The 15,952-nt window shown below is 44.8% G+C and overlaps 1 protein-coding gene across 1 annotated transcript in view; it reads right to left on the reverse strand.

Moving 5' to 3' along the window:
• LOC117516729 (A disintegrin and metalloproteinase with thrombospondin motifs 2-like) overlaps positions 1-15,952 on the reverse strand; it is a 117,794-nt gene that overhangs the window by 81,485 nt on the left and 20,357 nt on the right. Inside the window, exons 3-10 of the mRNA XM_034177561.1 lie at positions 14,177-14,354; positions 11,901-12,010; positions 11,723-11,806; positions 8,029-8,112; positions 7,634-7,790; positions 6,862-6,967; positions 6,619-6,762; positions 6,342-6,474 (exon numbers count right to left, since the gene is read on the reverse strand). Coding sequence (XP_034033452.1) covers positions 6,342-6,474; positions 6,619-6,762; positions 6,862-6,967; positions 7,634-7,790; positions 8,029-8,112; positions 11,723-11,806; positions 11,901-12,010; positions 14,177-14,354 — 996 coding nt within the window. The remainder of the gene's footprint in view (positions 1-6,341; positions 6,475-6,618; positions 6,763-6,861; positions 6,968-7,633; positions 7,791-8,028; positions 8,113-11,722; positions 11,807-11,900; positions 12,011-14,176; positions 14,355-15,952) is intronic.

Genomic DNA, 15,952 nt, shown 5'->3' on the forward strand with positions numbered 1-15,952 from the left:
GTGCATCATGGGAACCCCCCAGCAGTCTAAGTCTATAGCAGCATAACTAAGGGATGGTTCAGGGTCACCTGATCCAGCCCTAACTATAAGCTTTAGCAAAAAGGAAAGTTTTAAGCCTAATCTTAAAAGTAGAGAGGGTGTCTGTCTCCCTGATCTGAATTGGGAGCTGGTTCCACAGGAGAGGAGCCTGAAAGCTGAAGGCTCTGCCTCCCATTCTACTCTTACAAACCCTAGGAACTACAAGTAAGCCTGCAGACTGAGAGCGAAGCGCTCTATTGGGGTGATATGGTACTATGAGGTCCCTAAGATAAGATGGGACCTGATTATTCAAAACCTTATAAGTAAGAAGAAGAATTTTAAATTCTATTCTAGAATTTACAGGAGGCCAATGAAGAGAGGCCAATATGGGTGAGATATGCTCTCTCCTTCTAGTCCCCGTTAGTACTCTAGCTGCAGCATTTTGAATTAACTGAAGGCTTTTCAGGGAACTTTTAGGACAACCTGATAATAATGAATTACAATAGTCCAGCCTAGAGGAAATAAATGCATGAATTAGTTTTTCAGCATCACTCTGAGACAAGACCTTTCTAATTTTAGAGATATTGCGTAAATGCAAAAAAGCAGTCCTACATATTTGTTTAATATGCGCTTTGAATGACATATCCTGATCAAAAATGACTCCAAGATTTCTCACAGTATTACTAGAGGTCAGGGTAATGCCATCCAGAGTAAGGATCTGGTTAGACACCATGTTTCTAAGATTTGTGGGGCCAAGTACAATAACTTCAGTTTTATCTGAGTTTAAAAGCAGAAAATTAGAGGTCATCCATGTCTTTATGTCTGTAAGACAATCCTGCAGTTTAGCTAATTGGTGTGTGTCCTCTGGCTTCATGGATAGATAAAGCTGGGTATCATCTGCGTAACAATGAAAATTTAAGCAATGCTGTCTAATAATGCTGCCTAAGGGAAGCATGTATAAAGTGAATAAAATTGGTCCTAGCACAGAACCTTGTGGAACTCCATAATTAACCTTAGTCTGTGAAGAAGATTCCCCATTTACATGAACAAATTGTAATCTATTAGATAAATATGATTCAAACCACCGCAGCGCAGTGTCTTTAATACCTATGGCATGCTCTAATCTCTGTAATAAAATTTTATGGTCAACAGTATCAAAAGCAGCACTGAGGTCTAACAGAACAAGCACAGAGATGAGTCCACTGTCCGAGGCCATAAGAAGATCATTTGTAACCTTCACTAATGCTGTTTCTGTACTATGATGAATTCTAAAACCTGACTGAAACTCTTCAAATATACCATTCCTCTGCAGATGATCAGTTAGCTGTTTTACAACTACCCTTTCAAGAATTTTTGAGAGAAAAGGAAGGTTGGAGATTGGCCTATAATTAGCTAAGATAGCTGGGTCAAGTGATGGCTTTTTAAGTAATGGTTTAATTACTTCCACCTTAAAAGCCTGTGGTACATAGCCAACTAATAAAGATAGATTGATCATATTTAAGATAGAAGCATTAAATAATTGTAGGGCTTCCTTGAGCAGCCTGGTAGGAATGGGGTCTAATAGACATGTTGATGGTTTGGATGAAGTAACTAATGAACATAACTCAGACAGAACAATCTGAGAGAAAGAGTCTAACCAAATACCGGCATCACTGAAAGCAGCCAAAGATAACGATACGTCTTTGGGATGGTTATGAGTAATTTTTTCTCTAATAGTTAAAATTTTATTAGCAAAGAAAGTCATGAAGTCATTACTAGTTAAAGTTAAAGGAATACTCGGCTCAATAAAGCTCTGACTCTTTGTCAGCCTGGCTACAGTGCTGAAAAGAAACCTGGGGTTGTTCTTATTTTCTTCAATTAGTGATGAGTAGTAAGATGTCCTGGCTTTACGGAGAGCTTTTTTATAGAGCAACAGACTCTTTTTCCAGGCTAAGTGAAGATCTTCTAAATTAGTGAGACGCCATTTCCTCTCCAACTTACGGGTTATCTGCTTTAAGCTGCGAGTATGTGAGTTATACCACGGAGTCAGGCACTTCTGATTTAAAGCTCTCTTTTTCAGAGGAGCTACAGCATCCAAAGTTGTCTTCAATGAGGATGTAAAACTATTGACGAGATACTCTATCTCACTTACAGAGTTTAGGTAGCTACTCTGCACTGTGTTGGTATATGGCATTAGAGAACATAAAGAAGGAATCATATCCTTAAACCTAGTTACAGCGCTTTCTGAAAGACTTCTAGTGTAATGAAACTTATTCCCCACTGCTGGATAGTCCATCAGAGTAAATGTAAATGTTATTAAGAAATGATCAGACAGAAGGGAGTTTTCAGGGAATACTGTTAAGTCTTCAATTTCCATACCATAAGTCAGAACAAGATCTAAGATATGATTAAAGTGGTGGGTGGACTCATTTACATTTTGAGCAAAGCCAATTGAGTCTAATAATAGATTAAATGCAGTGTTGAGGCTGTCATTCTCAGCATGGTTTTTGGGACTTCCAATTTGGATGGACAAGACTAACAGTCAAGCTTTCAAATGAGTTAAAGCTCTGTCTGGGTTTTTGATTAATTAATAAGCTGGAGTGGAAGATTGCTGCTAATCCTCCGCCTCGGCCCGTGCTACGAGCATTCTGGCAGTTAGTGTGACTCGGGGGAGTTGACTCATTTAAACTAACATATTCATCCTGCTGTAACCAGGTTTCTGTAAGGCAGAATAAATCAATATGTTGATCAATTATTATATCATTTACTAACAGGGACTTAGAAGAGAGATACCTAATGTTTAATAGACCACATTTAACTGTTTTAGTCTGTGGTGCAGTTGAAGGTGCTATATTATTTTTTCTTTTTGAATTTTTATGCTTAAATAGATTTTTGCTGGTTATTGGTGGTCTGGGAGCAGGCACCGTCTCTACGGGGATGGGGTAATGAGGGGATGGCAGGGGGAGAGAAGCTGCAGAGAGGTGTGTAAGACTACAACTCTGCTTCCTGGTCCCAACCCTGGATAGTCACGGTTTGGAGGATTTAAGAAAATTGGCCAGATTTCTAGAAATGAGAGCTGCTCCATCCAAAGTGGGATGGATGCCGTCTCTCCTAACAAGACCAGGTTTTCCCCAGAAGCTTTGCCAATTATCTATGAAGCCCACCTCATTTTTTGGACACCACTCAGACAGCCAGCAATTCAAGGAGAACATGCGGCTAAACATGTCACTCCCGGTCCGATTGGGGAGGGGCCCAGAGAAAACTACAAAGTCCGACATTGTTTTTGCAAAGTTACACACCGATTCAATGTTAATTTTAGTGACCTCCGATTGGCGTAACCGGGTGTCATTACTGCCGACGTGAATTACAATCTTACCAAATTTACACTTAGCCTTAGCCAGCAGTTTCAAATTTCTTTCAATGTCGCCTGCTTTGGCCCCCGGAAGACAATTGACTATGGTTGCTGGTGTCGCTAACTTCACATTTCTCAAAACAGAGTCGCCAATAACCAGAGTTTGATCCTCGGCGGGTGTGTCGTCGAGTGTGGAAAAACGGTTAGAAATGTGAATGGGTTGGCGGTGTACATGGGGCTTCTGTTTAGGACTACGCTTCCTCCTCATAGTCACCCAGTCGGCCTGCTTTCCCGGCTGCTCGGGATCTGCCAGGGGGAAACTAATGACGGCTAAGCTACCTTGGTCCGCACCGACTACAGGGGCCTGGCTAGCTGTAGAATTTTCCACGGTGCGGAGCCGAGTCTCCAATTTGCCCAGCCTGGCCTCCAAAGCTAAGAATAAGCTACACTTATTACAAGTACCATTACTGCTAAAGGAGGCCGAGGAATAACTAAACATTTCACACCCAGAGCAGAAAAGTGCGGGAGAGACAGGAGAAGCCGCCATGCTAAACCGGCTAAGAGCTAGTAGCTGCGCTAAGCTAGCGGATTCCTAAAAACACACAAAGTGAATAATGTGTAAATAATTTAGAGGTGATTCAGCAGAGGGAGTGCTGAATCACCTCTACTATCATGTCCAAGTGGTCATGATTATTGACCCACAGCTGCCTAGGGCATGATGGCCTATTGGACGTGTAACGGAAGTGATTCCCAGCGATGACGGCAGGATCCGCTCTGCTGAAGTGAACATTAAAGGGACTACCTACACCAGGCCAGTAGCCAAACTCATCCCACTGCCCGAAATACCAGATGATTAATCGTTATTGTTGCACAGCAGGGACATTTGTGTACTCTTACAAATTTGCCAAACAAATTTGGGGGCGGCTGTGCAAATTTCCCTGCTCATTGGCCTCTGACACTTTAGGGGGTGGTTTAATCATGTGACTGCTTGCTCTGTGCCTCACTCTGACATGCGCAGTCCATACACGTTGTTAGTGCAAGATGGAAGAAGTGAGAGCAGACTGCATGCTGTGGCTCCTTTACAATCCTTGCCAATGTTGTGTGTAAATGCCTATGTAAGTATTATTTTGTACCATGCCTCCGTGTTTAGTAGTTCACTGTATGGGATAGAAGTTCTGTCGACTTTATAGGAACTGATTTAAGTATTTTCCATCATTTATTGCTTATTCATGCTGATATGGCCGCCATTATGCATAGAGCAGAAGCTCAGTGGCGCAATGATGTCATTAGGCGGTCTTGGGCGCCCTCTGGTGGTCGCTGCCTATAATTACATTTAAAATAATATTTTCAGTACTTTCAGTCATATTGGTATTTATCTTGCAATTTCATTGGTTTGATTGTATACATAATTTAGTGTTATTAATCAATGATGTTTACTGTTTGCAATCAATATATTCAGTTTATATTCTTTACTGATTATGTATATATACTCAACAAAAATATAAGCGCAACGCTTTTGGTTTTGCTCCCATTTTGTATGAGATGAACTCAAAGATCGAAAACTTTTTCCACATACACAATATCACCATTTCCCTCAAATATTGTTCCCAAACCAGTCGAAATCTGTGATAGTGAGCACTTCTCCTTTGCTGAAATAATCCATCCCACCTCACAGGTGTGCCATATCAAGAAGCTGATTAGACACCATGATTAGTGCACAGGTGTGCCTTAGACTGCCCACAATAAAAGGCCACTCTGAAAGGTGCAGTTTTGTTTTATTGGGGGGGATACCAGTCAGTATCTGGTGTGACCACCATTTGCCTCATGCAGTGCAACACATCTCCTTCGCATCATCCGTGAAGAGAACACCTCTCCAACGTGCCAAATGCCAGCGAATGTGAGCATTTGCCCACTCAAGTCGGTTACGACGACAAACTGGAGTCAGGTCGAGACCCCGATGAGGACGACGAGCATGCAGATGAGCTTCCCTGAGACGGTTTCTGACAGTTTGTGCAGAAATTCTTTGGTTATGCAAACCAATTGTTTCAGCAGCTGTCCGAGTGGCTGGTCTCAGACGATCTTGGAGGTGAACATGCTGGATGTGGAGGTCCTGGGCTGGTGTGGTTACACGTGGTCTGCGGTTGTGAGGCTGGTTGGATGTACTGCCAAATTCTCTGAAACGCCTTTGGAGACGGCTTATGGTAGAGAAATGAACATTCAATACACGAGCAACAGCTCTGGTTGACATTCCTGCTGTCAGCATGCCAATTGCACGCTCCCTCAAATCTTGCGACATCTGTGGCATTGTGCTGTGTGATAAAACTGCACCTTTCAGAGTGGCCTTTTATTGTGGGCAGTCTAAGGCACACCTGTGCACTAATCATGGTGTCTAATCAGCATCTTGGTATGGCACACCTGTGAGGTGGGATGGATTATCTCAGCAAAGGAGAAGTGCTCACTATCACAGATTTAGACTGGTTTGTGAACAATGTTTGAGGGAAATGGTGATATTGTGTATGTGGAAAAAGTTTTAGATCTTTGAGTTCATCTCATACAAAATGGGAGCAAAACCAAAAGTGTTGCGTTTATATTTTTGTTGAGTATATATTTGATTTTTTTTTATAGAAAACCACAACATGACATGGCACAACACGACATGAACTCCAGCCAATGTAAACACCACCACTGAGTGAACTGTATTTTGTGCCTTGTGTGGATTTATTAAAAATACAAGAAATTCTCCTGGATTCGCTGCAGTCTTTCTAACAGAAGACTTAGGCCAGACAAGTGTACCCCAGCAACATACATTACAAATACATCCTATACTGCTGGACATAAAACTACTTACAAAAGAGGTTTTTCCAGAAAGCACCAGGTGGCAGTGTAGCAGCAGGAAATGGAAAGACCGCGGCAACATTTGATCATTTCATATATATCTGTAGGTCTTGCTGGAAAGAGGAGTCAAACCTGGACTTTGGACAAGCAGACTTACCACGGTACAGGTACTGTATCCAGGTCCAAACTCAAGGCTGCACTGCTGGTCCGTGGAGTAAAGAAATCCGGGAAGCTGGGGCTGAGCCGGCCAGTCATAGTGGAACGGGTCATCACGGAGACAGTCATACGTACTGAAGAGAGGAACACAAGGACAGACTTCATAAGGTCTCACCTCTGTCTACATGGCAACCATGGAAGCAGTGGCCCCTGCAGCGACAGACATATACTAGGCTAACAGCTAAGCTAAAGGCATTAAGTGCACTTAAAGTACTCACTGCAAGTACTGGTACAGTTCCTGCCGGCTACACTGGGACCAGTGGTACTGATGGAAGGCAGCCTGAACCCGTGGAGACATGATGCTGCCCAAAGATACTTCATCGCCGCAGTCGTTGGCCTCACCGTCGTGCTCCATGCCCAACCTGAGACACATGGACACATCAGAGGGGACAGTTCTGATCCCAGTACCAGTTAGTAAAACTCAACCTGTGCCTTTAATTGTGCATGTTTCTGTCTCTCACACGTGTCCTGTTTCATGGGCAACTACGAAGGCAGACGCGAAGCCATCTTCCTGGACCAGAGTGCAGCTGCGGTGCAGCTGACACATTCCTGTCACCGGGGCATAACCTGCACAGAGAGTCCAACCGTCAGGTGTCAATGGTCACATGAGGTCACAACCCACAGCACAAATAACCTGTTGCCTGGTGTACTATAGTGTTTGTAGTATTATTCAGAGTACTGGCTGTAGTATAACACCTGAACTGTACTTGCAGCCCAGTCTCACGCTTTTTATTCATGCTCCAGGCATGAAATGAGTGACGGGGCTTTTTTAAAGTCAATATTACTAACCCTACTCCAACCCCCAACACTAACCTTAACCACCCCCATCACAGAATGAATGAGAATGAATTTGTGCTGCCGTGATGAAAATGAGGCAGTTTTTGTTACAATATCATGAACCAATAGATTAATGTATATTTCATGCTCCTGAATCACGACTTGCCGTGAGACAGGGTTGGTACTTGACAAGTTACACCTCTGTGGATTTGGTGATAGTGACACAACCAAGACTGAAGAACACAAACTGAAGGTCAACATTAAAATGAAGACCAGGATTGGTCAAAAACAGAGTCCAAAGAGGACCAAACAAATAGACGCAGGGTGTTATCAGGCGTAGTGCAGGTGTTTCAGGAGGGAGGCACCCAAATGCACGACACAATCAGGCTTTTGCAAGTGACACAAGACTTATGTGTGGTGCAGGGTTAGTCAGAAGAGAAGGATCAGTTCTCGTACCCTGCATGCCAGAGGGTCCAAACTCCTGCCTGGTCAGGTAGATTGCATGGTCGTGCTGCTCAGCGTGACTCAGCCGCTCCCTGTGCTGAAGGTACGACCAGCCACAAACATTCTCCAGACTCTTCTGAGCATTGCCCACAGAGATCAGCTCCTGGGACTGATCGTGAGACACAGTTCTTTGTCATATGTGTCCTGGATATTGTTTTCCTGGACATGCATGGATATAACGTGAAAAAAAGAAACAACCCACAATCATGCCATGCATTACAGAACCAGGCTGAACCATCTGATTATTGAAGACCACAGTCCGTTGTCTGGTTTTGACATTAAGAGCCAAAACCTTGAAGGCCATATTTCTCATTTGAGATCAATCAATCTGAATTTGAATTTAGTACCTGAGTTGGAGACAACAAGATGATTCGAACCAGAACTATGTTGATGCTGGAGCCTAAAGAATGATCCTGATAGATGTCATGAACCTGGAATAGGAAAAGGACAGCAGAGTCAGGCAGGAATCTGTCCATTTGTCTCAGATTTGGGAATTCTGGACACATTCTGGGTGTCTTCAATCATTTTACACTTTAAATCAAATCAAAGCAGAATTTTCAGACCATGGGATCATGCACTGGTGATTCCACACTACAGGATCAGGTGCGGTATGGAACCACCCCGGATTCTAGTTGCATACCCAGGCAGACCAATGGTTGGCCCCGTCTCCTTAAAGCAGCCACCCATCGCTTGTAAAAACCTTGTAACTGTTAGTTTGGTCTACGCAGTGGGTCACCCTTCTGAGTCTGGTCTGCTTGAGGTTTCTTCCTCAACATCATCAGATGGAGTTTTTTCTTCCCTCTGTCTCCTGTGTTCTTGCTGAAGCAGGTTGGTGAGGTTAGACCTTCGTCCTGTGAAGCACCTTGAGGCAGTGCTGTTGTGATTTCGTGCTTTACAAATAAGATAAATTGAATATAATTGTTGTGGTTTCTGGGTCTCCAGGTCCTGATTCCCATCATCACCTCACTGTCAACTCCAGTCTCCTTGCACACTGGCATCCAAGTCCCCTATTTGGGTTCAGAATAAAAAAAGCCTGTTCTGACAGAAAGTTGTTGCCAATCCTTTGAGCCACTGATCTTACAGAAAGTAATTCCTGACAGATCATTTACATTCTGAACTGTGCCTCCTGGGTGAGTTCTGTTCTGACCCTGTTCAGTCCCAGAACAGGGACCTGTGTTAAGGACTCGGCATCGCATTCCGGCTAACTCTCTCCATCTTCCTCTTGTTAAATCCTGCTAAGATTATGTTTTCACTCTGAGGAGGACTTTCCTCACAGCCTGGACCTCGGTTCATCTTAAGTGGCTTCCTCTGCCAGCGTGGCTTCGGTGCACTTGTGGTCACACTCACCTGGTCTCAGACAGTCTCAGGCTGATGTGTGCAGGCTACATTAGAGCCGCTGTTGTTGGATGTGGATTTGGGTCGGTACCTGGCAACGTCCTGAGCCAGCATTGATGGAATCACTGACTTACAGTCCTGGTCTCTGCTTAGCTACAATACCTCTGTTGCTGAAATTCTGACAAGTTTCTTGAGTGTTGTTTTAATCCATTCGTGTGGCCAAAGTTGAGTCTGGTCTCCTGGGGGATCGAGGTCCATCCCTGAAGTGCCTTGGAGCAACTCATGCTGTGATCTGTTGCTGTATAAATAAACTGAACTGACTCCCTAACGATGTACCTCTGAACAATATGGACTCAGGAGACAATCAAGAGGGCATGACCAAACTACGGAACCACCTTGGTTCCTGGTTGACAAATATCTGGGCAGAAAACTGGTCCATCTATTTGCTTCAGCCAGGTGAAACGTGGGCATGTCCTTCTCCAGGCAGACACCTGCCTGCTGGATCATGTCCAGAGAAACTCCCACATGGACTAAATGTGGTGCCTGATGTTCCCTCACAGTGTCAGTGATCCTCCTCATCGGAGTCTCACCTGTTGTCTCTATCGCCGTCTCCAACCTTCAAAGTCCCGACTTCACCAGACTGTGAATTCTTCAAATTGCATTCAGAATAAACATGGAATTGATCAGGTGGTCTCTCAATGCTATGGACACCATCTTTTCAACAAGGAAATCAGGGCTGGAGGATCCTGCATGCCCAGAAGGAACCTAACCTGCGTGTTACATTCTCCACGACTAGAAGGAGTGGCACATGGCGTGCTTGGCACCAATCTCTGTGGAAGACATTGAGGATTTATTCTTATTTGAGTTTATGGTAGTTGGGCCTCTGCTGTCAGGATTATGTGCTGCCGGAATCTACTGGAAAATTGGCAAGATGACTGCCACCAAAACCATAACCCCATGTCTGTCCATCATGATTATCAAGGTTGGCAAGGCTGTACAGTCTCAGACTGCACTGACTCTTGAAAAGCAAGTTGGAATGCATCTCGGAGCAGCTGTCTTCCCTACAAAGGCATTGTTGTTGGAGACCAGTGAATATTCAGTTACACAATTGGATCTGGGCAGTTAAGATTTGCTGCATTTGGCTCTGTGCTTCTCTGCCTAACCCAAACACAGCAGCCTTATCAGCTACCGAAGGTCAAAATGCCCCGCTTGTTTTTCCTCCAGAAGATTTCAACGGCCCTGGTGATGCACATAGCTCCCTTTCTTATCTGCCCTCCCCCACAGACTCTACGCACACACGGACAGGGACTGATATGAACCACCTGCACACAAGGAGGCATGCCCCCCCACCCCTCCTCGTGTTTCTGTTGTGGATGTTTGTGTCATATTTTGACTGATATGATCATTTTCTTGAGAAAGAGATGAAAAGAATGACGTATGGTGAGCAGGTATTGGGAACAAGTTAGACCAAACTTATAACTCGTGAACTAAATAAAAATGCATATATCCCGCCGGCGGTATAGGGTAGGCTGCAAGAGGTTTTAATTCTGATGTGTGCCATTATTACGTTCAACTCACAATTGTCAGAGTTTGAGTTTTGTTTGTTTTGTATTATCGGGACTTTGGTTTGTTTATTCTCTTGTTGGGATTTTTTGCTTGGGTCTGTCTGTCTCTGTTTCTCTTGTCTCTGTCTTGGTTCTTGGTGATGGGTGTTTCTCTCTCTCTGGCCACGCCCTGCTTCTGGTGCTTTCCATGTGCACCTGTTCCTGATTTACTGATTTACCACCTGGGGTTTTGTAAGCTCACTGGGTGGTTTTGTTCCTCACCAGTTTGTCGTGCCTTGTGCCTTCATTCCAGTTCTGTACCTGTGTTCTTGTTCCTGCCTTGCCTCATAGTGTGTACCTGACCTCCTGCCTGTTGCCTAGACCCCACCATATTGCCTGATGATTTCTGTACTGCTGTTTTTGTTGGACTGCCTACTCGTATACAGACCACTGCTATGCACTTCAGTAAAGTTTACTAAAAATCAGAGCTGTCTGCTGGAGCCGTGCATTTGTGTCCTACTATTCCTGACCATCCCGCCTGACAGCAATAATTGTGGATTAATTGCTGTATTTTTGTCAGAGGTAATTGGGTGTGATATGAATTGCGCTTTTAGGGATCAATAAAGTTGTTTGAATCACTAAGCAACTGTTCATTGGACACAAAGTCATTCTAGCAGGACCCAAAGATCCTCCACAGAGACCTGGGACCAAAGACATCCAGTCCTCACCTTAGGACACTTGTTAGAGTTCAAGTCTGACAACCAGACAGAAAGCACCAGGACCCTAAAGACTTGGACCTTCTAATGATGGTTTTCTTCACATGGTCCCAGGTTTTGAAGAACACCTTCTCAGAAAAGGCCTATGAACAGGCGTATTCCCAACAGGATGGACTTGGCTTAGTCCGCCAAAAAAAGTTGAAGTCATGGTCTGGTATGACCAAATGACATTGTCCTTCCTGTCATTCATGTCAGCGTGCTGTGAGTGTGAGCTGGACCAAGCGCGGTGGTGGAAAAGTAACAGATGACGGTTGGGGGCAGACAACACGTAGTTGAGGTGGTTTTGCTGGTTGGACTTGTCACATGTTCTCATGGAACCCTAAATTAGGGACAGAGCTTCAAATTAAGGCTTCGTCTGTGTGTGTGGACCTGATCTCTGGACCTACTATGTTCATCAGAGTCAGGAGGTATTTCTGAATATGCTCTCTGCCATGGAAAAGAAGAACGGAGTAATCCACTGCCAACAACACCTGGAGGAGGAGACAACCAGCAGGAAACACGTTGACCAACTCTGCAGCAACATTTCATTTATCTCGACTTGATGTCATTTCATTGTTCAGTCACCTCGATGTTAAACTGTTCAGCCTCCCCAGCAAAGCGGCGCCGGCGTCGACCTGATCCAGGTCCTGACCCCAACACATCCTGGTTCATACTCAGAGGGCCTGAAAGAGAACCTGGGGACAGAAGAGGAGGATGAGGAACACAGTCAGGGACAGTTTAGTGAGGAGGTGTGGTTTAGTGCTGACAGATGATTGACAGTTAATCAGGTTCTGTTTGGGTTTGATGGAGGTGTGATTTTTTTCAGATCGTCTGACCCAGAATCATCCAAACTGAAGAAGAGGAGGAGGATGTGCTGTGGACTCTGCTAAAGCCCACACAGTCCTACAGGAGGTCCTCCAGTCTGAACACAACTCCAGCTGTTGGTTGGTGGCTGGATCACGAATCCAAATCATAGCACAAAAATAAATCAACACATTATACAAATAATGAATGTTTATGAGTTCAATGGTACGAATATTTCACGAGGTGAAAGATGAAACATTCCAGCTTTCACTGAATTAAATATTCGTTCCACTGAAAGAATGTAAGAACATTCCTTATTTGTTTAATATAACAGAGAAAATAGATCCTTGTCATTTGATATTTTATTAATTTATAAACAACAGAAAAGGGTATTACATTTTGGTGTTCCACTGCTAATAGACAGTCCAACACAAACTTTAAATAGGCGTCCAGAATTGTGATGATGTAGTCCGTGATGGCGTGATCTGACTTCGTAAGAGGACTTTATGTAGTTCCTCAGTCCAGCAAAAAATCATGTCAGAAATTTGTACAGGTTTTTATCCTAACACCTTTTCATACCTCCAGACGGCTTACAGCATAGCGGATTTCTTTTTCTGTGTTGGGCATGTATATGGTTTTTGGACATACATATAGTTTTTTGGTGTATATGTGGTCGGTGGGTGTATATGTGGTCTTTGGGTGTACCTGTGGTCGGTGGGTGCACCTGTGGTCTTTGGGTGCACCTGTGGTCTTTGGGTGCACCTGTGGTTGGTGGGTGCACCTGTGGTTGGTGGGTGCACCTGTGGTCTTTGGGTGTACCTGTGGTCTTTGGGTGTACCTGTGGTCTTTGGGTGCACCTGTGGTCGGTGGGTGTACCTGTGGTCTTTGGGTGTACCTGTGGTCTTTGGGTGTACCTGTGGTCTTTGGGTGTACCTGTGGTCTTTGGGTGCACCTGTGGTCGGTGGGTGTACCTGTGGTCTTTGGGTGTACCTGTGGTCTTTGGGTGCACCTGTGGTCTTTGGGTGTACCTGTGGTCGGTGGGTGCACCTGTGGTCTTTGGGTGCACCTGTGGTCTTTGGGTGTACCTGTGGTCTTTGGGTGCACCTGTGGTCTTTGGGTGCACCTGTGGTCTTTGGGTGTACCTGTGGTCTTTGGGTGCACCTGTGGTCTTTGGGTGCACCTGTGGTCGGTGGGTGCACCTGTGGTCGGTGGGTGTACCTGTGGTCTTTGGGTGCACCTGTGGTCTTTGGGTGCACCTGTGGTCTTTGGGTGTACCTGTGGTCTTTGGGTGCACCTGTGGTCTTTGGGTGTACCTGTGGTCTTTGGGTGTACCTGTGGTCTTTGGGTGCACCTGTGGTCTTTGGGTGTACCTGTGGTCTTTGGGTGCACCTGTGGTCGGTGGGTGTAGGTATGTTTTATAACTAAGGCCCTGGAGCAGCTTTGGGCACTCGCGGAGGTGACGCGCATCTGGAAATGTTTCTTCATGTCTTTTTGGTGTCGATTAAAATCAGATCCAAGAAGAGAAAGCAGAAAGGAAATGACCTCATCAGCGCAGTTGAACAGGATGTCTGAAGGAAAACAGATCTGTGGAGGCGGGTCTGAACTATCGGTCAACTCTGCGACTGCGGTGCCACGTAGCAGCAGTGTGCACGTGTGCGTGTGCACGAGGGAAGCTGCAGTCATCTCTGGAAAATCTGCTGGAAGCGTTTCATGTTTTTTCTCTGATTTCTTTTCCACCACAAAGAACTGCGCTGAAGAGAAAAACAGACGCCAGGCTGCTGGAATGTGACCCGGATTCACAGACTGAGCGGCACCAGGACGGACTCTGTCCTCTGTTTACAAACCAGTGGCACAATTCATCAAAAGGATGCTGGCGCCTGATTGGTCAGGTGGCTGTGGGCGGGGCATGACAGGAGTTTGATCAAAGTGGATCAAATAAAGTGATGAGCAAGTTTTCAGGTTCAAACAACAAGAAAACATTTTAGTGTCCTGAGCTCCGCCCCTTGCACTGACCTCCTGACCTCCTGAGGCAGTGTTTTGGTGTTGTGGATTCTCACCTCTCACAAAGTCCTCCACACTTTGATTGACAGCTGCAGTTTGATTGACGGCTGGTTTGATGATTGCAGACGAGCGGTAGACAACGTGCTGTCTTCCTTCCCTGTCCTCTTCGATTTCCTCTCCTCCGTTCAGTGGCTCGATGAAGAACTCCTCTCCATCCATCCGGATCATTCCTGCCTGATACGCTCAGAAAAGTCAGAATTACAAACCAAAGTGAGAGTTGCGATTTTCAAATCCACATCTGCAAATTCTGAGTAATTCAGAGATTCCTGTTTCAGAAATAGTCAGAACACCACATCCACCACACCATGTACATACACTGGGGCCTGGACAGCAACCATGCAGAAGGATAAGCGGTCCATCCCCACCTTTCCAAAGTAACCAATGACAGTGGGTTTTAAAAGTATTCATACTCTTGGTATTTCACAAATTTTAATGTATTTATACCATTTCAAATACAAAAAATAAACATTTCTAAAATGATCTTGCTTAGACTCAAACTGAAAGCAAATCTCAACACCTTGATATAAATTAATTTAAAATATAGATGATTGATTGATTGATTGATTGATTGATGAGTGATACAGAGGAGGGTTTTCTCTCAGCAAAACGTCAAATCTTGTCTTACATCTCAGATGTACCTTGTGTCAAATTGTAGCTGAATTTTCAAGTCTTCCAGAAACCTGTAACTTCTTCTGTGTTGTCTGGGTGTCTTGGTGGCTTTCTCTTCTCCAGTTTTTGAGAACTGTCTACTCCACCCAGATTTACCACAGAGTGCCGTCCTGTTTGTATTTCTTCATAACTCTCTGAACTGACACATTAAACCCTGTTATGTGTCGACGCGGGTTGAGGAGCGGACCTGCGTCTGACGGAACCCAGCGCTAAAATAACCAGAAAGCGGTTCCAATAACAAAACAATTTATTTTTTTCACCCTCTGGTGCATAACAAAGTGTATGAACAAAAGATGCGTCAGTCTGGTGGAGTGAAGGCTGGCACGCTCTCCAGCGCCTAAAAGGATCGAAGCCCGGCGCTTCTGGACTCACTTTACCACCAAACACCCCCCAGGTGGACACGACAAACCGACTCTCTGCGAAGGATAGAAAAGGTGAGGTAAGTCAGCAGCTACAACCAATATCCTTCAAAAGGCACACACTATCAGCAACACATTCAGGTCTGTATTTAAGCTTTATGTAAATGAGCAGCTTCTCACAACAGGTGGAGGATTACCACTCCGCACGCCACAGCAGTGAGAAGCGAGCTGCACAATTCTCATCACAATTCAAATCTACTGTGTAACAAAATACCAAGTTACTATCAACAATTAGTCAAACAATTAATCACCTCAGATGTGTGCTGACAGCATGTGTCCCTCACCCTTCTTCCTTCACCGGCTCGATGTGTCAAACCCAGGCGCGGTCCTCAGCGTCTCACAAACGAACATCACAAGGTCGAGTTCCCGGCAATTCTGCTTGAATCACACATGGCTTAAATGCAGAACGCCATCTAATTATCTGCTTCAGCTGAAAGTCTTTAAGGTTGCATGTGAGCACCATCCACAGGTGCTGCACATAACATTGATGAGGGTGAAGGACTCTTCAGCCAGCACCTTCTCCACAGACAAATCAGTTTTCATACCACCTGGAGAGCAAAGAAAAGAAAAGAACACCAAAATGTCCAGCCACACCCCCCCAACACACAACAAAACCCACAGCCACCAACCTTGGTGTCATTATGGACTCTGATTTTAAACTTGATAAGCAGGTCAGCGTGGTTG

This window comes from Thalassophryne amazonica, chromosome 9 (assembly GCF_902500255.1).
Source record: "Thalassophryne amazonica chromosome 9, fThaAma1.1, whole genome shotgun sequence".
Lineage (NCBI taxonomy): Eukaryota > Metazoa > Chordata > Actinopteri > Batrachoidiformes > Batrachoididae > Thalassophryne > Thalassophryne amazonica.